This window comes from Emys orbicularis, chromosome 6 (assembly GCF_028017835.1).
Source record: "Emys orbicularis isolate rEmyOrb1 chromosome 6, rEmyOrb1.hap1, whole genome shotgun sequence".
NCBI classification, from domain to species: Eukaryota; Metazoa; Chordata; order Testudines; family Emydidae; genus Emys; species Emys orbicularis.
The window spans coordinates 100,253,203-100,279,432 of NC_088688.1; the positions used below are offsets into that span (position 1 = coordinate 100,253,203).

Below are 26,230 nucleotides of genomic sequence, written 5' to 3' on the forward strand. Positions count from 1 at the left end.
TTTGGAGGAACCACCTAGGGCCTAGAAACCTCAGCTATTGAATGCCCTTTCTAGCCACTAAGGTTTGTTAGTATAACACCAGTACCCAGCACTTGCAATTCACTGTCATTTTAATAGCTGTCACTTCTATGTGCTTTATAACTATACACTTGACTCTTGTGTATTATTGCCAAATGACATCAAAGACATGTTAAGACTTTTGGCATATCAGCCTACGAAAGACACTTCCAACATAAAAATCTAAATGATTAAATTTAATATATGGCCCCAAATTTATTAAAATGCTAATAGCTCATTCTAACTTAAATGATAAATCTTACAGTATCTAGCATTCTAAAATAGCATCACTTTATCATTTCTAAGGCAACTCAGGTTAAAATTTCCTACTATAAATTTCATGATTACGAAATGCAATAAAAAAACCCTAAGAAAATAACAGATGAATGGCAATGGATTTATATATAGTTCTATAAAATATTTGTTCTTAAATACCCTTTGAACCACAGTTGTCACAAAAAATCTCACAGCCAAAATTAAGGAAATATAAAAACAATATTTAAAATGTATAGTTTACAAAATTGTAAACATTGTAAGTTCTTCCTTTAAGTTCTATTAATCCACTTCTCTTCAGTAAATATTTCAAGATCAGCAAAATGTACAGGAACAACCTCTGTTTCTGTAAGTAAATTGTTTCAAAGAACAACTCTATTTGTATCTGTGTCATTCTGTCTTTTGTGGAATCTTTTAGAATACACTAGCAATGTTTTATTAGTCTATGCTGGGTGGGTAGATGATGGTAGGTGGATCCAAGCAGTGTTTCTCCTTTACACCAGGTTGAACTCCCTCAGGTTTAGCTGTAGGATAGTGTCTTTGACAGCAGCAAAGACAAAGCGGATATTCTCTGTGTCTGTGGCACAAGTGAAGTGGGAATAGATTACTTTCTCTTTGTCTGGATTCTGGTCCTGGTACAGCTTCAAAATGAATTCTCTGGCAGCTTTAACATCTTGTTTAGGTCCTGTTTAGAGGCATAATGGATAATATTTTTAAAGGCTATAAAACATTATGTAGTTCAAACAAAATATCAGCCAGACCATTCAAATAAATACCTAGCTCTATATAATTTACTGCAGACACTATTTTTGAGCATGAGATAACTACCAGGAGATAAAAAGAACAGGAGTACTTGTGGCACCTTAGAGACTAACAAATTTATTAGAGCATAAGCTTTCGTGGGCTACAGCCCACTTCTTCGGATGCATATAGAGTGAAACATATATTGAGGAGATATATATAATGTTTCACTCTATATGCATCCGAAGAAGTGGGCTGTAGCCCACGAAAGCTTATGCTCTAATACATTTGTTAGTCTCTAAGGTGCCACAAGTACTCCTGTTCTTTTTGCGGATACAGACTAACACGGCTGCTACTCTGAAACCTACCAGGAGATAGCTTTTTGTTGATATGCTTGCATAATGTTATATATCTAGTGGGGCTAAACTTGTTGTAATATGTAGAAATGGTACTGTTATGATTAAACTTTCTGATAAGCTTCTGTGGTAAAACATTGTCATCAGTACAACGTTCACTCAAAAATGTTCCTACAAATTACTTTTGTATGATAGCAGCCTAAAACAAACAAACATACTCAAAGTGCCAACAATGTTTAATGTATAAATAATGTAAGACTATAAATTGTCAGAACGATAGAGTATATTTATTAGCTTATTATTTTACTTAGTTTTCCCTCTTTTTGAATATTTGATATAGCTCTGCATATTATAAGCTGTTTCTATGGCAGTCTGCATCCTGGGATTTTAGTTTGTTCAGAGGGAGGTAGACTTTTTCTGTAAGTAAGTATTTTAATCAAAGGAATTTTCTCAACTTAAGTTTAGGATTCAATACGATGTAATTAGCAAGCTAATGCATTTTACTATAACACGCAGTTCTGCATCTAAAATGCTGACTGATTTAAATCACAGTCTTAATCCATTATCAGTGTAGGTCTGTCATTCTTTTGAATAGATACTGAATTTCAGTATACAAATGAACCCACTTTAAAGCAAGTTGTACAGGTAACGGTGCATTTTCACTTAATAGAAAACGTTGCTAACGGGTTTTCTTTAGACTATTTTGTTTTATCCAGTTATTTGTGAAATGCCTAGACAGTACGAGAATGACTATAAAGTAGAGAATAAAGTAACTATATCACAATATATTTAGCAAGCACCTAGAAAATGTACTGGAAACTTTTAGAATATGTAGTACAAGGGAACAAGAGGTATATATTTCCCTAAGTTTCCCAATATTATAAGTAAAACCAATTATCTTCCTCTGTATCAAAATGCACGCTTTTCAACTTTGCATTCAAAAGCTGAAATATTTAAAAATCAGACTCCAGTCTCATTCTGACTCTAGCAATAAATAATATTCATGTTGATATGCCACAGTTGTGCCCAGGTACCTCAAAGAAAAGAAACGTGTGTTACCAGAGGTCAGGCTAAATGAAAGTTTCCAACACTATGGCTGCATGAAATCAGCTCTTTTAAAAGCGTCTGGTCCTGATCTTGCAATTTACAATATAGTCACACAGATTGCCCTAGCTGCTATTGGGCTGTCTGTGGCTCAGCAGTCCGTCCACATGTTGCAGGATCAAGGCCTATGCTTTCAATACAACAAAACTGCATCTTATTATATACCACAACCTAGGTCTATATTTTAGCATGCAGAATTTAAAAAAAAATTAGTTGCCAAATAATTACCTCAAATATATTACACAATCATTTATAAAGCAGGCAGGGAAATTGCAACTATTAAGGGGAAAAGGTAAGGAGATTAACACTCACATTTAGAGTTTACATTTGATTTTAAGTCACTACTGTGAACATAGTCTAGGATAAAAGCTCACCTGTGAATTCTGGGAAATAGCTGATTAGATGGGAGTACATGATTTTCTCTTCTAGAAGATCTTTTTTGTTTAAGAACAGAATGACTGAAGAGTTCAGAAACCATGGGTATGTGATGATAGTTTTAAATAAGGCCTTGCTTTCTTCCATTCGATTCTACGAGGAGACAAATGAATTTGAAATTCAATTATTTTTAAAGCATTACCATATACATGATTAGGACACACGCAAAAATCAAATCACTCACACCTCAACCATCAATCCAAAATTAAGTTCTCCTTAAAACCAGTGCATTTTCACGTTCTCTTACCAGATTTTCTCCGCCCAGCAGAGTTGTAGCAAAAGTATTAACTACCCTACTTAATATTTTATATCCACACACACAGAGGGCTTTGGATCCAGCCTGCCTGAAGCTAAGTGAATGGGCAGCATGATGCATAAAATTTAATGGAAGGTAATGCACATCAGAAGTCATTTGAACTACTCCAGTATATTACTGGACATCACTGTGGCCAGCCCAATGAAAGCCTCTGGACTGCCACTGCACATTTTGGCAAAGAGCAGAAAGGTATGTGAGAATTCATAAGGGATGGGTTAGCGAACACTGAAAGTATTATAATTAGAGCTGGTTGAACCTACAGATTTCTGATTAGCAGGAAATTTTCAATAGTTTGAAATTTTCCACAAACTGAAAATTCATTTCAGAAACCATGATACTTGGTGTTTCTGAAACAAAACATGCTCCACGGAAACCATGGCAGCTGCATGAAACTGACAAGCATTTCAATTCACAGCTGCCGGGGCTCCCAAATATCTGCAGCTCCACCATGCAGTCTTCCCCAGGCTGGGGATGCAGGCCTTCCAGATTCTCAGGCCAGCTCACTCCCAGGACTGCCCACTCAGGAGTCTGGAAGCCAGGGGGTCCCCAGCGTGGCACAGTCCGCATGGTGCAGCTTCCCTGCAGATGAGGCTTCCAGGGCAAGGAGCATGAAAGCCCTAAGAACCCCCCTGGTTTCTTGGCTCCATAAGAAGAAGTTTGGAGTTCCCAGCAGCCTGCCAGGAGAGCTGGCAGAGAACCAGGGTAGACAGGGAGGTTTCCATCAGAACTCTACCTGTGATTTGACCAAAATTCGAACCAGAAATGTTTTTGTGAAACAGTTTAGATTCAACTTAATTGGCATTTTCCAATTAAACTTTTACTGGCAATTTTCAGACCAGTTCTAATTATAAGATAGTTATATAAATCCAAACATATAGCCTTACTTAGGATATTGTGTTCAGTCTTCGTCATGCTATCTCACAAAAAGATGTGGGGAAAATAAGGATTCGGAGATTGTTTGTGAAAGCGAATAAAGACATGGAAAGGACTTCATATGACTAGATGAAAAATAAGAGGTATGATTGAAGTATACAAAATAATTAATGGTAGATTAGAGAGAGACTATTTACCTTCTTTGTTCCGTGAAATAGAAAGTCAGAAAATCTAAAACTGATGCCAGTAAATAGTTTTTCACAAAACATATTTAACCTATAGAACACATTGCCGCAAGATATTGATGCCTAGAGGCTAATAAAGTCAGAAAAGGATTAGGAAATGTATATATTTAAAGAGAACATCCACATATTTGATAGTAATTATCTTTAAAACATTTCAGAAGGTAATGGATGGAAAGGGACTCAATCTCTATTTTGTAAAGAGAGAAGATCACTTATGGTGGTACATTATCGTCTCCTTTTGGTGGGAGATTGTTGCCCCACTCTCACAGCTGGCAAATGAAAGTGTAGACCGGATCAGGTCTCCAGCCCATAATTAGTGGTAGCTATGCACAGTATGCGCAGCTTCCTCTTGTACAGTGGTGGTCTGTGGCCCATAGTTGAAAGACAGCTGAGGAACAGTGTTCAGAGTTAAGGAGGATTGGTATTTATACTTTGAGTACTGTATTTCTAGACTTTCAGACATTTCGGTTTTTTGAATTGCGCACTATAACTTCCTGACTTTCAAATACATGGGTTTCTTTCAATAACTAGACTGTTCCATTAATGAAGTGGTTGTAACTCAATAGTCTAATAGCCTTTATTTTAGACATTTTGTTTCTATATTAGACATTTCTATAGTTTTGTTTTTTTAATATTAATGTGTGAAAAGCGGTTGTCACTGAAAGAGTGAGGCAAAACGAAGATTCCTGCAGCAGTTAGAAACTCTTCAGGAGGTCCTTCTGGGTTGTGCAGAAGCTGTAAGACCCTGCAAGTCTGTAGCTCAAGAGCCACAATTTTGTCGCACAGTATACATTAGAATAGAGCCACAGTCACTATGACACTGAATTTCATATAACTTTATAGACTGATAATGCTGCACTTCCAACTTTGTAGGGGCAAACTGTTAGTAATACATGCATTTATAAAGCACTAGTGGGTTTCCCCCCCCTCCCCCCATAGAAATACAAGCCTCTTTTTTTTCCTACACCTTATTGAGATCTGCTCATTCCTTACCTCATTGTCACATTCAGCCAGGACCTGGTCGTATTCACTTAGTGCAACTAAGAAAATGATGGAGGTAACACTTTCAAAACAGTGAATCCATTTCCTTCTTTCAGACCTCTGGCCACCTACATCCACCATTCTGTTAAACAGAAACAAACAGCACAGTGATTGTTTTGTGTCATTTAAATATATGTAGTAAATATGTACAGAGAAGCGGTCAACCAGTAGAACCCAAGACACTTTGTAGACCATTTTTTCAGGAATCACTAGACCCATAAAAAGTGTAGCTACTTCTAACATGGAAGCTATTTAACATATTTTAAGTTAATTCGCTTGCTGAAGGATCATAAATACCAGCATAGGTCAGAATGAATTGAGCAGGCCATTATATATGAAAGCTACCATCATGATCTGCTTCAACTTTCTGAATGCAGCTCTTGAGGAGGGGATGTAGAATCATGCAGGTCCCTTCTATATGAAAGTGACTAAAACTAAATGTTTATCTCCCATAACTGCATATTTAATACCATCAGGGATAAAATGTTCCAGATCTAATACTCAGAATTGCTCAAGTGCATTTCCTCTCAACACAATCACTTAAAACAAAAAATCAAGAAAATTAGGTGTTACACCAACATTTACATTCACAGCAATCTCTGCTCACATATTACTACCAAACGAATAACCAAAACATGCAAACAGACGTCCTAGCTCCACATCAAACTTAGTTCTGACACAAAATCTGATAATGCATACTTCCAGTTTCTCCTAATCACATACAACTTTAATTCTCTCCAACGTCAGATCAAAATTAGGGCTGTCAAGTGATTAAAAATATTAATTGCTGTTAAACAATAACAGAATACCATTTATTTAAATATTTTCTACCTTTTCAAATATATTTATTTCTATTACAACACAGAATACAAAGTGTACAGTGCTCAGTTTATTTTTTATTACAAATATTTGCACTGTAAAAAACAAAAGAAATGGTATTTTTCAATTCACCTAATATAAGTACTGTAGTGCAGACTCTATCATGACAGTTGAAGAGCCAACAAGTCCACTCAGTCCTACTTCAGCCGATCGCTCAGACAAACAAATGTAGTTACAATTTGCAGAAGATAATGCTGCCCACTTCTTGTTTACAATGTCACCTGAAAGCGAGTGAGAACAAGGTGTTCACCTGGTACTGTTGTAACCGGCATCACAAGATATTTATGTGCCAAATGCCCTAAAGATTCATTTGTCCCTTCATACTTCAACCACAATCCAAAGTAGTGCAGACCGACACATGTTCACTTTCATCATCTGAGTCAGATGTGACCAGCAGAAAGTTGATTTTCTTTTTTTGGTGGTTTGGGTTCTGTAGTTTCCGCATCTGAGTGTTGTTCTTTTAAGACTTCTGAAAGCATGCTCCACACCTCATTCCTCTCAGATTTTGGATGATACTTCAGATTCTTAAACCTTGGGTCAAGTACTGTAGCTATTTTTAGAAATCTCACATTGGTACCTTTTGTGTTTTGTCAAATCTGCTGTGGAAGTGTTCAGAACACGAACATGTGCTGGGTCATCATCCGAGACTTCTATAATGTGAAATATATGGCAAAATGCAGGTAAAACAGAACAGGAGACATTGAACTCCTTGGGGGAGAATTGTGTCACAAATTTAATTTAACGCTTTTTTTAGCACGTATCAGCAGCATGTCCTCTGCAGTGGTGGCAGGGAAGGGGCATACAAATGTTTAACATATCTGGCATCTAAATACCTTGCAATGCCGGCTACAAAAGTGCCAGGCGTACGCCTGTTCTCACTTTCAGGTGATATTGTAAATAAGAAGGCGGCAGCATTATCTCCCATAAATGTACACAAGCTTGTTTGTCTTAGCAATTGGCTGAACAAGAAGTAGGACTGAGTGGATTTGTAGGTTCTAAAGTTTTACAGTGTTTTGTTTTTGAGTGTAGTTATGTAACAAAAAAATTCTACATTTGTAAGTTACACTTCCATGATAAAGAGATTTCAATTCACCTCATACAAGTACTGTAGTGCAAAATACTATTTTATCATTTGTACAGTGCAAATATTTGTAATCAAAAATAATAAAGTGAGCACTGTACACTTTGTATTCTGTGTTGTAATAGAAATCAATATATTTGAAAATGTAGAAAAATATCCAAAAATATTTAATAAATTTCAATTGGTATTCTATTGTTTAACAGTGTGATTAATCACGATTAATTTTTTTGAGTTAATTGTGTGAGTTAACAGTGATTAACTGACAGCCCTAATCAAAATATTTCCCTATAGAGACACGTGTAGTGATAAAGACTATAAAATGTTGTTTGTATATGAAAAAGTATGATGTCAGAGTTGAGGGTTGTGCATTAGAGTGTCGTGTGCAATGTAGTTGGTTCTGTGTTGAAAACAACAAGTATTTTTTTGTAAAGCTGAAGAGCCAGCGTACGTTTGGATATGATGATGCTTTGGTGGAAGGACAAATGCGCTGAGAAAGGTGCACACACCACGTTGTGGAATAAGCACTACAATCATACCAACAATAAAATAATACTAATAACCCTTTTTTTCTTCTATTCTTCAAGCGATTCTCCACACAGATTTTACTTTTGGTGCTCTGGCACCCCATGCTCAAGAGATCAGATTCATCTGATGCTCTGCTGGTGCCCCTCATGCCCCCTCACTTCCCATAGTGGAGAGCATAAGGGCTAAGGCAGCTGCAACTCTGTTCCTTCTTACCACTCCTGGCTGCAAGACAGAACATTGCGGTGTCCTCATTCCTTGCTCTAGTGAGAAACTAGTTTCGCTTTCCAAGTGTAATGTTTTAGTTAGCATACTGATAGGTTTTCTTTGCCGTTCAGCCCTCCTCCCCGTTTAGTATAGTGAGAGGGTTTCTTCTGTTCAGGAGATCTCCTGGTGTCAGGCCTACAGGTACTCCAGTACATGATACAAGATGGTGGAGCCTAAATTGCCCATCTTGTCGTGTAACTAAGCCTGAGACTTCGTAAGCAGCTCAAACATGATGGGAACTATTCTGGTCATAGAACCTCAGTTTGGTGTTCAGAGAACTAATGGATACTCTATTTGGCTACTTTTTCTTTACCAGCAATTGATGAAGACTGCCTTGTTGGTAGCCATCACATCAGCTACAAGGACAGTAACGATTCAAGCTTTCTGGGTGGGCCTGCTGTATCAAATTTATCACAATGACAGTCTTCATCCAAAGTTTCTGCCTATGGTGGTGTCTTAAGTTTTACATCCACCAATCCATTTATCTCATGGTTTTCTTTCCTCCTCCCTAACAAAAAATGACTTCACATGTTAGATGTTGTTAGGACATTGTCTTTTTATTCAGACGGGACAATCAATATCATCACAGACTAAGTGGGTCTCGGACTGTGTAAAGAGCCTAGCCAGCAAAGGCCCACCCAGACAGGTTAGTGGCTCACTCTACCCATGACCAGGCAACTTCTGTGGCCTACCTTGCCACCGTCCCCAATTTCAGAAATATACAGAGCAATGACACTGAGTTCAGTCCAACCTTTACTTCCCATTTCTGGTGCAGGCCTCCAGGTTAGATGCAAGCTTTGTTAGGGCAGTCTTACAATCATTCTTCAATTACACCTCTGCTTACCTGCCTCCCGATGTCTGCTTGCTAATCACCAAGAGTGGAATCTGTGTGGACAATCACTCAAACAAAAAAATACAGCTATTGACCCTGCAGTAAGTGTAGTTCTTTGAGACGTGTTGCCCACACACATTGCCCATCCAACTGACAAAAGTCCTACTGGCAGAAGAACTGAATGCAGGTTGCTATGTCCCATCCCTTATATCCTCCGCTACAGAAAGCGAGTGGGTAATTCAGAAATATCTGATTTTGTGCACATTGAGTGTATGTGAACCGAGAGCGGAATCTGCATGGCCAGCACATCTCTAAGAACTATGGTAACTGTAAGGTAAGTAATTGTTTTAACGTGGATTGATTTTCTCATTATCCATGTAACTGTCTAATCCCCTTTTGACTCCCAATAAACATTTGCTATTACATATTGTGGCAATGAGTTCCACTGGTAAATTATATATTCTGTAATGAAATCCCCCCACCTTTTATTATTTTTAAACGTATTGCCTTTCAATCCTATTGAATGTCTTCTTATTCTTGTATTATAGGAGAAGGTAAATAGAAGTGCTGGATTATCTACTCTCTATTATTCATTACTGCATATTTCTATCATGTTGCCTCTTATTTTTCTCCTCTCTAAACTGAACAGTCCCAATCCTTTCGATCTTCCCTCTGGAGTTCCTTTTTCCGGCTAAGACAAGAAGGAATGATTTATATATAGATATAATAATAGTTTCAGGATTCATTATCTCATTCTCTATACATCCTAATATTTAGTTTGCTTTTTGGACTTCCACAGTGATGCCCAGACTGCTTTACTATGTGGTTACAGTTAATTGAGAACCCAGGAATGTGTACGAGTACTTCAGATTATACCTTCCAATACACACTGCCTGGCATTTGTCAATAATGTACTGATAAATTCAATGGGGGAGCATAATCTTTAATTTGACTTGCTAGCTCATGTGAAAATTGAGCACTGTCTTGTCGTTGCTAGGATTTTACTTCAAGTTCGCTATCTTAAGTTAAAAGTACATCTTTATTTTTTAGTTAAGATGAAGGCTAAGTTTGACTAACCCAAATAGTTTTATGCCATCTTCAAAATTAGCCACCTTAATCATCTGAAAAAAAAAAAAGAGGGAAGAGCAATAGCATGTCATAGTACGGAACCTTGGGGCATCCCCGTTAACCTTTTGCTATGCTGATGTATCATCCTACCGTTTTTCTCTCTTAAATGTCTAATGCATGACAGTGCTTTACTGATGATTTCTTAGGGCTCTAGTTTGAGAGTCATGAGACCTGTGCTCTATAGATCAGCTACAGGACCTCAAGCAAGTCCCTCCACCTCGCTGCACTTTAGTTTCCTTAACTAACTCTAAACTAGAGCTAATTATTCATAAGTGCTTTGAGATTTACAGATGAGAAAAAACATACTGTATATAAAAGCAAAATACTATTATTATTTAGTGGATGTGTTTACAGAAAATGCAGTTGTGCAACTTTAACTTAATTTTTGTGGGAATTTCCAATATTAAAATAGAGAGCAATAGGAGATATGGGGGGGAAGGAGGGACATGGAGGAGGAGGAAGAAGAGAGGACAACAGGACCAGGTGGAGGGAAGCAGATGGTTGTGGATCTGTGTGTGTGGACTGGGGATATGGGAAAAGCAGAGCTATCCAAGGAGGAGTGAAGCAGGGTTTGGGAGGTGGGCAGAAAAATTTGAATAGAAGAGAATGCCTAGTCTTGCTCTCTGGTGTTTTCCCCCCTCCTCCATGGCCTAACTGCACACAACATTTTTCATTGACATGCATTAATGCTGGCGGATGGTAACAAGGGAGAGGACGCACTGATGGGGACAGCTTGCAGTCAAATATGCCGAAGAAGTGGAGCTTGCATGTTAGCTAGGGAGGCAGCTTCTCAATCTGATTAGCTTCTTGTGGTTCATCAGAGTGGAAATCTAGTCAGATGGATCTTACTAGGGTCCTGCTCCCTACAACTCAAGTTGGGATCAAGAGCTGGAGGGAGAGCAGAGAGGCAGGGAAAGTGAGGATCTGGTGATGGGGAGGAGATCTACTGAGGCTGGGAAAGTGTGTCAGAGAACTGAGTAACTGCTGGATCTGGACCAGTCTATCAGCATCTCTTTACGGTGATAAGTTATTTCTCTGATTTGACAATAAGTAACTCTTACGTTGTTGGTAATATCTTCACGCTAAAAGTTTGAAAAGAGGCCTTTGACATTTTATGTGATGTGTTTGTAAGCAGTTTGGAATACATGGTAACTGGGCTTGTTTGGATATAGGAAGTTTTTTTTTTATTTTATTTTATTATTAAATTTGGCCCAGAGTCTCAAAGAGGAATGGATTTTAAATATCCTCTGGAAAAGTTAGAAAACGTCATTTAAAAAAAACCATAGACAATTTAATTATTCTCTAAAGAGTTACTTATTGAATTTGGAGACTGATATTAATCCTGTTTTGAGTGTAAGGCTCACTGTAATCTTAAGGGTAGAGTCTCTGCAGACAACTTCATAAGTCATATCTTTTAATTTATTTCATACATTGCCAGAATACAGTCAATCTTACCTAAAGATAATGTTTTCTAAATCAAAAGGATACTCAATAATTCCCGTAGTTGGCACTCTGACTCTGAGAATATCTTGCTGAGTTGGCACAAATGAGGGCAAGGCAATACGATCAATGTCAGTAAGGTAACTGCAAAATAAGATACACACACACATATATATATATATATATGTGTGTGTAAGTAAATGTTTTGATGTAATGAATCCAAATATTTAGTCAGACAAAACATTTAATCAAAATATGGAGTAGTAAGCATAATCATTTACCCACAAACCAAGTGGAAGAACCATATACTTAACATAAAGAACCTGGTATAAATTATTTCTCTTAACTACCTGCAAGATATGCCTTGAATTTACAGATACCCACTTATTTATTCCATACCAGAGGCATTTACCAGGCATCCCCAACTTCCTCAAAGAGTTGATTTCATTCTTTTCTGGAGTAAAGAGTCTCCTGTAGATGGGGCCCTACAGCTCTTCAATTTACACTATTGTGTACAACAAGTGATATATTTAAGGGAATCTCTACACTGCAATTAAAATCTGCAGCTGATTCGGGCTTGCAAGGCTCTGGCTGTGGAACTGCAGTGTAGACATTCTGGTTACAGCTGCAGCCCAAGTTCTAAGACCCTCCCACATTGCAGGGTCGTAGAGCCCAGGGTTCCAGCCCAAACTGGAACATCTACACCACAATTAAACAGCCCCGCAGTCCGAGCCCCAGTCAGCTAGCCCGGGCCAGCTGCAGGAGTCTAATTGCAGCATAGACATACGCTAAGGCAGCAGTAGGCAATAGGTGGACTGCCAGCCAAATCTGGACTGCCAGACACTTTTGAATGGACCCTGAAATATTTTTATTTACTTTATTATTATTATTATCTCTGGAGTCTGGACCTTGACAAAAAATAATTGATTACCCTGCCCTAAGGATGGGATGTGTTTGACAGGAGTTTTCTTACTGCTCTTGACATTAAAGTGATTTATCCACTTTCTGTCCTTTACATTAGATAAATAAGTATTACATGAGGAAGTCAGAGACCACTCAAAAGAGCGCTACAGATACATACAGAACAAGACAGATCCCAAACTATGCTTATCTACTGCAGAAATCACCCCACACTTACAGAAGAAGGCTCTCTTATTTTTAATAGACAAAACACATTAAAGCTACCCTTTCTGCCCGGCCATCTGTCCCAAACAAATCTCAACTAAAGATGGGCACCAAAATCCAAACAGTTACATTTTCATAACCAGGAACTCTTTAGTCTCCTAGAACAGATGTTTAGCACAGACCATGAATGTGAAAAGCACTTTTTCCTTCTTCGAGGAGCTATAGCAAATCACCAGATTACTTCTGTGACCTCAGAACTAGAATTTAGACCACACTAGACAAAGGAAGATTTACCTCATAGTGAAGTTAGAGAACTTTCAAATATGGCTAATTTGTACACCAAAGTTCATTCCCTAATTTACGTACTTTTAAAACTACTGTTACATAAACTCACTGCCCTGCCTGCTTGATGTTGATGTATTTTGTTCAGCTGTTTTCAAGCTCTCCCCAAAGGGAAATTTAATTATGTACCAGCTGTGCTGAGCTCAGCATTAGGAAGGAGGGTAACTGGCTAATGATTTCAGTGTGCTCAGAAAGAGGAAGATATTTGGAAACAAACATTTTACACAGAATTATTTTAAATTTTAGCATAAATCTCAGACTAATTTAAAAGGTGGGTGAAATTTTCAGACCAAGGGATATACAGGAGTAGATGATGTAAGCAGGGTGAGTCCAATTTAATTTGTAGCTCTGGAAGAAGTCCAATTGTGAGTCCAATTTGTAGCTCTGGAAGAAGCCTGGGGTCAACCTTGTGCTAGCAATGTGTACTTACTATTTAGCAGAGTCTGAGAGCTGGTATTCTCTCCGTCTATCATAGCACTCTTGAATTCCTGGATCTGCCCAGAGCTTCTTGATTGCTTCCACTTGTTTTCTTTCTAGCGCTGTTATTCTGTCCACCTCCACTTCTCTGATCAACAGAGAATTTTCCTAATTAAATGAAAAAAATGAAACCTGTATGACTAAAATTTGTTACAGGAGGATGATAGGTTCACTGGCTATAAAGGCATGGAGTGTATCCTACACTTTAACTGGTATTAACCGTACGTTAATAGGAGAACTTCAACAAGGAGCATGGGGGAAGACAAGCCGCAAAAAGGTAAAATCGCCTGAAAAAAACGAACAGACATAAGGAATACATCAGCACTGAGTGCCTTGTTGGCACCAAGCAAAGAAATAAGTCACCCTAACATGGCCATTATCTGCAATTCAGCACTACTGTATCCTATTGACAGAAGGAGATTTTTGTGGTAAAGGAAAGCATTCCAAAATGGCTGAAGCTAAGATAAAAGATTGAAAATCTCACCAACCTGATCACTTTTATCTCTATACATTTAATTAATCCTAATTAGATATCTTCTTAAATGTTTGCTAAACTGGGGCCATAGTGCTGTAGGCCTTTAAGATTTCTGTAAGGCATGAATGGAGCGCATGTTTCACTGAGATGAAGCTGAGATCATCTACAGTAAGAGCGATTCTAAGTTTTTTTACCATGGATTGTGGTACCCTGAATCTCTGTTTTGACCATTGAACCCCTTGCAGTTATCAAACAGAAGAGGTGACAAAGGACACACACTCCTACTGCTGCCCTTTAGGATAGAGCATCTGATAAATAAAGACATGTACTAGGAGAATGATAAAAGTTTGACTGTGGTTATAAATTGATGGCTGAAATTACATTTCTGCCCTTCTACAAAAATGTAATCCCAAAAAACCTTCTGTGTACTTAATACTAGAAGAAAGCACCATTTATTCACTTGTTTAATGAAATGAACGATGTTTAATGTTTGCCGAGGATTATGTGTGGCTCTCCTTGCTGTGAACTGGCAATAGGAGAACTAGGAATACCTGGTTTGCTAAGACTTCTGCCAGTACGTTACTAGCTAGATTATTTATACTGTTCTTTATGACCTATAATCTCATATTGTTTTTTCCCTCCAGGAGTAGTGTTATGCTGGGTTCCAACCTGGAATTGGGCAATTTTGTTTGAGGAAGCAATCAAACCATTCAAGTATTTGAGGCACTAGATGCTCCAGACAGGATGTCTAGAACATGCTGTAAAAGCCATTCTGGTCCTACAGGTTTGCTATTTGAACTTAATTTGCTGATATCTTTGCTTTAATTGTACTTTTTTCATATGATAATTTCAAGACCTATGTGAATTTGCACCACTTGAGAATCTGACCCTACATATCTGTGTTGCATAAACATCTTTACAGAGCTTTAAAATGTGGCTTTTTAAATACACTTGCAATTTTAATAAAAACTGTTTAACGGTCAGCAAACTAATGGGATGGCACATTTCTGAAAGCATATGATTGGCATTATTTCCAAATGCAAAAAATTATTGATTATGCCTTTGTAATGATCGTGTCGTGTTACAGCTGAATTTATTCAGTTTGACCGTTTATTTCTTGGGAAGTACCAATTATGCGTTTTTGAAGAGATTTTAGTTTCTCTTCCAAAATCAACTGCTCTGCTAAAATGGCCCTGGCATAATTATAATGACCACTTCTCTAACTTAAATGCCTCCCACAAAACATAAGGGAAAGTTGTCTCACTGACATTTTTTAAAATATTGTTGCACATGTTCATTAATACACTGGAGAAAGGTCTCTTTCGTCTTTGTCATTCCATACTTCTAGCCAAGTGTACACTGATGCTGTCACAGTTTCAGGGTACCTGTATTCTCCCCCTACCCCCCCATTCCCCATCAGCCCTCAAGGGTATCCACTTAAGGTTTCCAACTCCAGTCGTCATCTCTCTTGAGTGGAGGTCTAGGTCTCTTTCCCCTCCGACCGGGGGGCTTTAAGGCTGCAGTTTCCCTGCCTTACACTGTGGTATCCCCAGTCTGCCTACAGGCCAGCATCTGTGTTTTGCTTTCTTGCTTTGAGGGCTATGAACAGGGTGTTACTGGAAGTTACACTTTACCACACAGCTCTTTCAAAGCAAGCACATTTATTCTTAAGGTAACAACAGCGCTCTAGAAGGCCAAAGTCTAACTGCTCTGCAAGCAGAGGTGATACCTCTCTGGGGGTGTTTACAACTTAAGTGATTCACCTGAATCACCTCCCATTCTTTCTGGCTCTTGGAGGAGCTGTGATAACCCTTCCCCCGGAGTTGTATACAATCCCTGGCCCACAGTGATACATAAATGTATGTCAGTATGGTCCCCAAATATATTGCATGAGGTTGCAATATTTGTCACAGGTACATCATCTGAACCCATCTTAGATGCTAAATGTTTGGAGGCGGTTTCAATTTTAGCTAAAAATCAAATCTATTCTAGATCAGGAATCAGAAACTCTGGAGTGAAAATGAAATCTAAGTTTTGCCACTGACTGAAATGTTACCAGGATTTCATCCAGAATAAATGTCCAGCCAGTAAAGTGATGGCAGAACTGGTATCTGGCTAACTGACAGGGATACATTATAATTGTTTGCTGTATTTTAACACATGCAGAAGTTAATCCCTATTCAGCAAAACATTTAAGCAAGTTACACCTCTACCTTGATATAATGCTGTCCTCGGGAGCCAAAAAAATCTTACTGCGTTATAGGTGAAACTTTGATCCACCGGAGTGCGCGGCGCCCCCCCCCAGAGTGCTGCTTTACCGTGTTATATCAGGGTAGAGGTGTAATTGCTTTGCTGAATCATGGGTCTAAGTACAAACTTCCTAGGTGGACAGTATTGGGTACTAAATAAATACACACATGGACCATTTAAATATCATACTTTTTTTATATATATATATATACACACACACACACACACTTCAGTGAGTATTCCAGATCTCTGCAGAAGCATCTGATTTTCCAAGAGAGAAGACGATTCATAGGGTGCATGCTGTAATAGACTGAGGATGAGCCCTTGAAATCTCAAGGATATGCATTAAACTTTTCAACCCTTTAGTAAATAACAGCGAAGCCAGAAAAAATACTGTTTCTCTGGGGAACACAGCGGGGAAAAAACAAATTGTTATTCATACAGGGTGAAATTCACCCTTTGCAAAAGGCTAGACAAGGCCTAACCACCACTTAAACCCTCAAAATATGGCTAAAGTGGAACTTAAGTGGGATGTAAGTAGTGCACAGGCTACACTTCTTGATCCTCTGCCCAGGAGCAAATGTTACTTATAGATTCTTATTACAAAGCTCTTGTTTGAGATTAATTTGTTTATTCAAGGTTTCAAATACTTCAAGCAAACTTCCTTTTTTTTTTTTTTTAAGACCTATTACTATTTTCTAGAGATCAGTGAGGGAAATCTGATGTATATTTATTTTTATTGTTAAGCGCAGCATGAGATTTGCCACACACAGATTGTACTATCTGAAAATGCAACAAACATTAGGGCTACGCGCATATTAATATTCATCATATTTTGGGGAATGGGGAGGAAGTTTCTGAAGTGGGAACACCTGAATATTGACCACCTGCATGTTTTCAATTCTGTCTGTTTTTCAGGCACCTATAGGGCAGGTGTCACAAAGACCTGTCAGGACTGTGCTTTGTATTTATTGTATTACAACAGTGCCTACATAATTTTTGGCCTGGCAGAAAGAGTTTTCTACCCTGAAAACTCTCTCTTAATTCCATACCCACATTTAATTCATAACAAAATGTTATTCTAACAATTATTTTCAGAACATTTTGTATATTTTTTTCCTGGACTCTTCATATTGAGGTCCAAATAATATAGCCCAAATGCCTACTGTAAAGAAAATCTCAACAAAACACCGATTTATTTTCCACAGTAATTCATCAAATTTGGAATTACTTTTTTTTTTTTTTTTTTTTACATACAATTAATCTGCTCTTAAAAGTACCAACATCAAATGTAAACTCTGATTTTACTAAAATATTCCCTATTTATTTTTCAAATGTAAAGAATATGCTCTGACTGATATTGCAGAACCCCTTTTGCACCTAAAGATGCTCTATGTACACTGTAAAAAAGCCTGGGTATCATTTCTTACGGGTTCTCCCATCCACACCTGTGTATTTAGATATTGGTACCTGAGAGGAGCGTGTACCAGGAAACAAACTCTGTAGCATAAGCTCTCACACCCATTGTGAAGTACAATAAATCCTATAACCTTGCTTTCATTCACACACCTATAGGACTTTAACTTCCTTAAATGGATATCTGAGTTATGCTTCTTGTAATTTTAACTGCCTTGTTTTATTTTGGGTGCTGAAAAATCGAATTTTCTCCTGAATATATTGTAATCTAGGTGATGATGAATTTTATACTTTTAATATTATTGCACAATGAAGAAATAGTCTCATATTTGACAGCCTTGAATTTGTCTGCAATATTTTACAGACAGTTGAAAATTTTTAATCCTTCTCAAATTTTGTTTACCAAAACTGTAAATGTTTCAAAACAATTGCAAATGGATTTTGAACACTGCAAAATAGAAACAATTTTGAAATTGTGTAGAACACTGTTTTCTTGTTTTTCAGCCTGGTGTAAGATGCAGCCAATCTTACAAAGAGAACGAGATGGCCAGCAGCTGCCCCAAAGGGGGAGTTTGTGCTATTAGTTCAATTAGGAAGGATTTATTTCACAATTGTCTAAACCGGCAAAGCTCACATAGCTAACTAGTCAGGTGCCATGATGGGAACCAAGCAATCACGTTGTCCAATTACTGTTTCACTTCAGGTGTAGGATAGTCTGGGTGGCATAACAGTCCACGATATAGCACAATGGAACATCTATACTGACCGGCTATTTGGATTTAAGAATAACATTGTAACCAAACCGGTTTTCTAGCTCATGTTCCAAAATAAAACAGACTGAACTGGGGGAAAGGGACAGTGCCCAGGCCCTGCTCTGACCATCTTGTGCTTACCTCTGCCAGGTTCCCGAAGGATCTACCACTTACATCGCGTCTCCTCTAGCGAGCAACGCGCCCCGCTGCCTGCGGAGAGCGACGGCGCGTCTCGGGCAGCCTGGGCCGGGTCCCGCCGCCACGAAGGGCGCAGCCGCCCGGGGCTTTGCGGCCATTTAAAGGCCAAGGCCCCGCCCCTTCCCAGCTGGCGAGGCGGGGCTCGGCTCCCATTGGTCGGGGGCGGGGTACAAAGCCGGAAGCGGCCCACGCGCGAGTGGCGGAGGTTGCCGCAGCATCCGGAGCTAAGGACCAGGAGTGAGCGGAGCGTGTCGAGCGGCCGCTCTCCGGTTACCTGGCCTTGGGCTCGCTCCGGGGCGGCCGGTCCTGCGTGAGTAAACCTGCTCCGCAATTGCTGCTTACCCCGCGAGGCTTGGCGCGTTAGTAGGAAGTAGCTAGGCCACTAGCGTGGGGAGTTATAGGCCTCTAAGGGGTAACGCTAATTTGAGAAATGGAATGTGTAATTTGAAGATGCCCTTTATAAGGAGTTCTGTTAATTTTATACCTGTTATGTATTCTGCAGGATACTTGAGCAAGTAAACACATGCTAAAGGATGGCACATGTGCTGAAATGTTGAAGTCAAAGGAACTAATCAGTGGCATGTTCCAACATACAACAGAAACTGGAATTGTATGTTCTTACCTTGTTTTGCTCAGATGTGTACTGTATTTTTAGAGTATCCATAGCTCTGATCATGGCTTGTATGGCAGTAAATATGTTTTGATAAACCAGTTTTGTGAAGCTTTTCCTATCTTCATCTGTATAACCTGACCCATGAATAATCCTCATCTGTTTAATAAAGGTGCTTTTTCCACTTTCTCCTGTGCCTGCAAGAAAACACAACATGAGTAATGCTTGCATGTGTTTCCAGGGCTGAGTAGTGAAAGGACTGTGATCCTGTGACAAACAATTGGAAAGGAAAGCCAGGTCATCTGAGATTGTTCACATGCTGTGTTCTCCTTACTTTAAAAAACTAGAAGGTTTTACAAATTCATTCATGAAGTACTTAAATTATTTTACAACCCTGATTCACTCTTTAATAATGAGTATTATATTCAATGTCATGTTCTAACTCTTTGGATAAAATTTGCGTACTGGTAAAAGCCCAGCAAAGTGTGTATGTATGATTTACATTAAAAGAAATGAGGTAAGTCCCTTTTAATGAGAGCACACTGACAGCCACAGTAGAGTTCAAGTTATGTGAGTGTCGTATTCCACTAAGCTCTGGTAGTTAAATTACAAGAGAAGACATGACAGTACACAAATTCTTTTGGTCCTCCTACTGTCTTTTTTCAATTTGTGGGATTATAGTTTGCCTTACATTCCTGTTTTAATTCTTCAGGAGACAATTGTGAATTTGCTAGGTTATCTTTTGGATGAAAAACGTGCACCTTTTTCTATTTTCTACAGAGAATATAAAGATGCAATTTCCTAATGGAAATGCTTTAGCTGGGATGTTCAACAAGACTGCAGTTTGTTCACATTTGACTTCTAAATCTGAGATATGCAAAATGCTAAAGAACATGATGGCCAACTTTGATTATGGAAGTGGGTTTCTAAAGCTTTCATTTCTATGTCATGAATTTAAATACAGCATGCAGAGAAAGGCTTGGGGGCGGGAGGAAGGAGCAGAGTGACCCTAAGGTGCTCTGCTCCCTCCTGAGGGGCAGTGGAGGAAAAAAAGAGCTCTGGCTGACTCTTGCACAGCCCTGACTGGTTGCTCATACCCCAGGAGGCAGGAAGTGGGGAAAGCAGTCTGAAGTGCAGCCCCTCAGCAAGCACAGCTGAAGATAGATCTTGTTGCCACTTCAGACAGCACCATACCCATGAAAACAGGGAGAAAATTCATCACATGGTTCCTTCTTAGGATCCAGGACTTTTCTGTTGTCCCACACTATTTGCAAGAAGGTGTCAAGTTTGACTTTATACAGCAGCAGATACAGACATTATTTGGAGTAGAGTGGGAGGGCCACCTGCTTTGACTTTATATGAGATGTAGGCTTCTATGTCCCTAAATCACTTTTGAAAATTACACTAGGAAACAACACTAGTCTGTAAATCTCATCTTGTATGATCCATAATAAATTGTTCAAACAGACTATTCACATTATTGACTTTACTCTTCTTATCATTCCAGTAGGTTTTGTTGCTTTGTATTCTGTAACTCTACGATCACTTACTTGTGAACTTTCCCCTTTATATGGGTATTGTGCTGCAGGACCTGACCTCACACATGAGGTAAGTGTGTGAAAAGGGCCAGATTTAGCCACTGCTGTGGTTGTGCTTTTTTATCAAACTGCTGATGACATAATAAATACAAAATCAGGAATGTTACGCTGTAGCCAATGCAGATTAATAAAAAAAAGTTCTGATTGTGTTTGTTTTGTAAATTCCCACTCAGTGTTGATTCAGTACACACCATGCTGTGACATCACAACAAAGCCATCCCATGCAGAATTAGCTAAATCACCTTCTACCTCACACAGTTTTGAACCATTATTTATATTAGTTTATATCCCACTTCTTCATCCACAAGCAGCCCAGAATCCTCCTCCATACCCAACAAGCTCCGGTTACCCCTCACTTATCTGTAGCTGTCTATACCAGGGAGAAAGGCAGATCAGGGTAAAGGAATCAGGAAGGCTACTGAGTAGACAGGAAGGTGTAAGTGAAAGAGAGGGGATGTTCAGCATTTTTTCATCACCATCAGAGGATCCCTGGCAAGTCCCTGCTTCATCATCCTGCGTCTCTGAGAACAGATAGTTCCTCTCTCCCGCCAATTCACACACATATACTGGTTACAAAACCTTGGGCGTGATCGTCATTTTTTATCGTGAGGCAATTCAGAACTGTGCAGAGGATACTGTTATATGGGAGATTATAACATTCAATATAGAAGCCATAATAAAACAAACCAAGTTTATATTAAGAGACTACTATTTCAAAATCCTGCAGTATTCACAGGGAGATTTTACAGTGTGGATTCTGTATATATTGTAACAGCACACTCTGTCTTTGCTCTCAGTGTTTACTTTGCTTTTAAAACATCTGCTCTGTAGCCAGGAAAGAATAATGTACAAACCACAGATAAACAGAATTGCCCATTAACAAGTAAAAAAGCATAGGCAGGTTGAAGTATACTTTATATATACTGCAAGTAGTATAGGCTGTCTCCTATCTCTAAAGGACAAGAGTTTATGTAATAGCATCAAACATTGATCCAGCAACACAGTGTCTGCTAAGAGAGATCTGATAGATAGTTAAGATATGTAAAAGCTGAAGGTTTAAAAAAAAGCAAAACACAAAACCAACACAACTCCTGACTTATGAATAAGTCGGTAAGGAAAATACCCCTGCTCTGAGCAAAGTTTGATGGCCAAGCTATAAAGCAATGAAAAGAATGGATTATAAAGGTCTGTGTATCAGAGGCTTACCCACATGTGGGCCAGATATTCTATATTCATGTTATTAATTATCACATACACACAAATAATTCCGCAACTGTGCAAAAAATTTACATTTTAAATTTCAGGTGCAATTCAAATATTGAGAGTTTTCATAAAACTTAGACTAAACTAGTGCAAACAATCCACTATGCCAATAAGTTGGACAATTAAAAACACTTCACAACTAGTAAATATTTGTCAGGGAGAGTCAAACTCATGATTCACACAAGAACACTTCTAACAAGGACTGGCCGAATTCAATTTTTTTTTAAATAATGTTTATATAGATTACACTGCTCTACAGCCAAAATGCTTCTGAAATAAATGTAGTCAAACTTTACTAATTCTGGGTCACTGAGAACGAAAATGATGCTTAAAATTGTTGATTGGCTCTAGTTTTCAAGATATGCTATTGGGTCAGTATATACAACCCTTGACTTGGGAATGGCGGAGGATAAGTGAGTTATAAAGGGAAGGGATCTCAATTTAAACCACAAATGACTAAAATACATCTTTGACTGGATCTATGAATAAATCTATGACTGGGTTTGGACAGTACTTGCTTTTTAGGCAAAACAATGAATGATGCAATCTGAAGCTGGTATTGCGTCATACATGATATGAATTGCATCATGTTATTCCTAGAAGTCATGGATGATGCAATCATAACGAAGCTTACATCACTCTGCTGAACAAATTGCCCTATATCAGCTCTAGAAATCATACAGTGCCGTGCTCTCTTATTTGTCAGTGTTTGATTTTGCAAAGGGACACATTTCTGTTTAGCCAAAGTGAGCAGAGATGCCTCGTACTTGTGTGAACAGTGCAGATAACTTCTGCTATGTTTGTGGTGAAGTGACTTTTGCATCACAAAAGCGCAGTATAACCACTATGGTTAAGAAAGCCTATCACCTTTATTTTGGCTGCAAAATTGGAGATCAGGACAAGAGGTGGGCCCCACACATATGCTGCAACACTTGTGCAACAAATCTTCGCCAGTGGTTGAACAGGAAAAGGAAATCTATGCCTTTTGCAGTGCCAATGATTTGGAGAGAGTACCAACAGATCATACCAGCACTTGTTACTTCTGCATGGTGCCTCCAGTTGGGAAAGGTGTGTCAAAGAAGAAAAAGTGGACTGTGCATTATCCAAACATTCCATCAGCTATACGCCCAGTACCCCACGGAGAAGGACTGCCAGTTCCTGATGCACCAGAATCATTCTCACTTGAGTCAGACGAGGAAGAGGAAGAGGATGAAACTTCTGGTCCTGAACCATCAATGTCACAGGACCCACATTTTCTCCCATCCTCCTCCTCTGAACCACACCTCATAACACAAGGTGAACTGAATGACCTTGTCAGGGATTTGGAACTACCCAAGAGTAAGGCAGAGCTGTTGGGCTCCAGACTACAGCAGTGGAATCTCCTGGCAGGTTGTCATAACTATAAAAGGAAGGGTAACAGCTCTCTGTGTACAGTACTAAAATCCCTCCTGGTCAGAGACTCCAAAATCCTTTTACCTGTAAAGGGTTAAGAAGCTCGGGTAACCTGGCTGACACCTGACCCAGAGGACCAATGAGGGGACAAGATACTTTCAAATCTTGGGGGGGGAAAGGCTTTTGTGTGTGTCCTTTGTTTAAGGGGTTGTTCGCTCTTGGGACTGAGAGGGACCAGACATCAATCCAGGTTCTCCCCATCTTTCTAAACAAGTTTCTCTTATTTCAAAATTGTAAGTAAAAGCCAGGCAAGGCGTCTTAGATTTACTTTGTTTTCTCAGCTTGTAAATGTACCTTTTACTAGAGTGCTTTATCTTGTTTGCTATACTTTGAACCTAAGACAGAGGGGATTCCTCTGAGCTCTTTAAGTTTGATTACCCTGTAAAGTTATTTTCCATACTGATTTTACAGAGATGATTTTTACCTTTTTCTTTAATTAAAAGCCTTCTTTTTAAGAACCTGATTGATTTCTCCTTGTTTTAAGATCCAAAGGGGGTTTGGATCTGTATTCACCAGGAGTTGGTGAAAGGAAGGAGGGGGGAAGGGTCAATCTCTCCTTGTTTAAGATCCAAGCAGTTTGGATCTGTATTCACCAGGGAATTGGTGAAAGGTTTCTCAAGGCTTCCCAGGGAGGGAATCCATCGAGAATGGTGGCAGCGGGACCAGAGCTAAGCTGGTAGATAAGCTTAGCAGTTTTCATGCAGGCCCCTACATTTGTACCCTAAAGTTCAAAGTAGGGATACAGCCTTGACATGGTGGCACAGCGGTGGGATCGTTTTAAACCCAAAAGCCAGTAAGAGATTTTTTTTTCCTTCTAGCTGCTTGGAGAGCAGAGCTGAAGGTAGATGCATATCTTATCTCTCCTTGCCTGAAGGCAGAGGTGTTAAGTTTTTTTAACAAGGTCCTTTGTTAAGAGAAGGGTTCAATTAATGAGCAAACAACTGGTAAAGATAATTTACAAGCTGAATTGTGTTTTTTTTCTTTTTACATCCTTGGGAGTAGCTTGTTAGAAAGTCTCTGTTAACTCAGCAGCACTCAGCAGGAGCCTGAGCTAAATACATCCCAGTTTCAGTCAATTGCAGAGGGTGTGACCCAGCACAAGAAAACCAGGAAAATGACTACCAAAGAAGAAAAAGCTAAAGAGGAGGCCCACAAGAGAGCTATGGAGCTGAAAGAAAAAGAGATAGAGCTGAGAGACAGAGAAGAGAAATCCAAAGAGGGGGCCCACAAGAGAGAGATGGAGCTGAGAGACAGAGAAGAGAAAGCCAAAGAGGAGGCCCACAAGAGAGAAATGGAGCTGGAAAAAGCCAAACAGGAGGCCCATGAAAGAGAAGAAAAAGCCAAACAGGAGGCCCATAAAAGAGAGATGGAGCTGAAAGAAAAAGAGATGGAACTGGAAGCAGCAAGGACTAGGCAGGGTGCATCAGACCATCCTAACAACTCCTCTCCAGGTACCACTTCCCATCCCAGGAAATTCCCCACCTACAAGGCAGGCGATGATACTGAGGCCTTCTTAGAAAATTTTGAAAGGGCCTGCCTTGGATACAACATCCCTCCAACCCAGTACATGGTAGAGCTGAGGCCGCAGCTCAGTGGACCCTTAGCAGAAGTGGCGGCTGAAATGCCTAAGGAACACATGAACAGTTATGAACTTTTTAAAAACAAGGCCAGACTCAGAATGGGGCTAACACCCGAGCATGCCCGTCGGCGGTTCAGAGCCCTAAGGTGGAAACCAGATGTGTCATTTACCCGGCATGCCTATCACATTGACAAAAATTCTGATGCCTGGGTATCAGGAGCAAATGTTAAATCTTTGGAAGATCTGCTTTCCCTAGTAAAAATGGAGCAGTTTTTAGAGGGAGTTCCTGAGGAAATAGAAAGGTACATCCTAGATGGGAAGCCCAAAACTGTAACCGAGGCGGGGGAGATTGGAGCCAAATGGGTGGAGGTGACAGAAAAGAAAAAAGCTAGTAGCAGTTGGAGCGAATATCAGAAGGGGCAAGCCGAAACAAAACCTTATCACCGGGGACAACCCAAGACCCCACCCACATCCCAAGGGAAACCCCAGACGCCTTCTCACCCCACCACACCAGTCTCCAGCAACCAACATCGCCCCGGTGATACCTTAGCAGGGCGATGTTTTAAATGTAATGAACTGGGACATATAAAGGCTCACTGCCCCAAGAACCCCAACCGATTACAGTTCATTACACCCCAATCACACCAAAGATCCCCAGACCCAGATGCCTCTCTCATACCCTCGGAGCGAAGGGAAACCTTGAGAGTGGGCGGAAAGAAGGTTATCGCTTGGAGGGACACTGGGGCACAAGTGTCAACTATCCACCAATCCCTAGTGGACCCCAAACTCATCAACCCGGAGGCTACAGTGACAATTCAACCCTTTGTGTCACAGTCTGTAACCTTGCCTACAGCCCAGTTGCATGTCCAGTACAAGGGCTGGTCAGGAATGTGGACTTTTGCAGTCTATGACAATTATCCCATTCCCATGCTGTTGGGGGAAGACTTGGCCAACCATGTGAAGCTAGCCAAGAGGGTGGGAATAGTCACCCGCAGCCAGGCTAAGCAAGCTTTCACCCCCATCCCTGTTCCTAAGCCATTCACCAGGGCCCCGTCTGTGTTACCGGAGACCCAAAACCAGGTGGTGGAACCGGATCCCCTGCC

General features: G+C 39.6%; 1 protein-coding gene and 1 long non-coding RNA gene across 2 annotated transcripts in view; one reads left to right on the plus strand and one right to left on the minus strand.

Annotated features, from left to right (window-relative positions):
• Positions 1 to 240: 240 nt before the first annotated feature.
• Positions 241 to 26,230, minus strand: part of LOC135880677 (guanine nucleotide-binding protein subunit alpha-14) — a 67,094-nt gene continuing 41,104 nt past the window's right edge. The window contains exons 2-7 of the mRNA XM_065407030.1: positions 19,248 to 19,432; positions 13,488 to 13,642; positions 11,606 to 11,734; positions 5,394 to 5,523; positions 2,906 to 3,059; positions 241 to 1,015 (exon numbers count right to left, since the gene is read on the minus strand). Coding sequence (XP_065263102.1) covers positions 825 to 1,015; positions 2,906 to 3,059; positions 5,394 to 5,523; positions 11,606 to 11,734; positions 13,488 to 13,642; positions 19,248 to 19,432 — 944 coding nt within the window. The 3' untranslated portion in view covers positions 241 to 824. The remainder of the gene's footprint in view (positions 1,016 to 2,905; positions 3,060 to 5,393; positions 5,524 to 11,605; positions 11,735 to 13,487; positions 13,643 to 19,247; positions 19,433 to 26,230) is intronic.
• Positions 18,809 to 19,446, plus strand: LOC135880678 (uncharacterized). The gene is made up of 2 exons (XR_010561496.1): positions 18,809 to 18,935; positions 19,128 to 19,446. It is a non-coding gene; the product is annotated as an uncharacterized LOC135880678 (long non-coding RNA).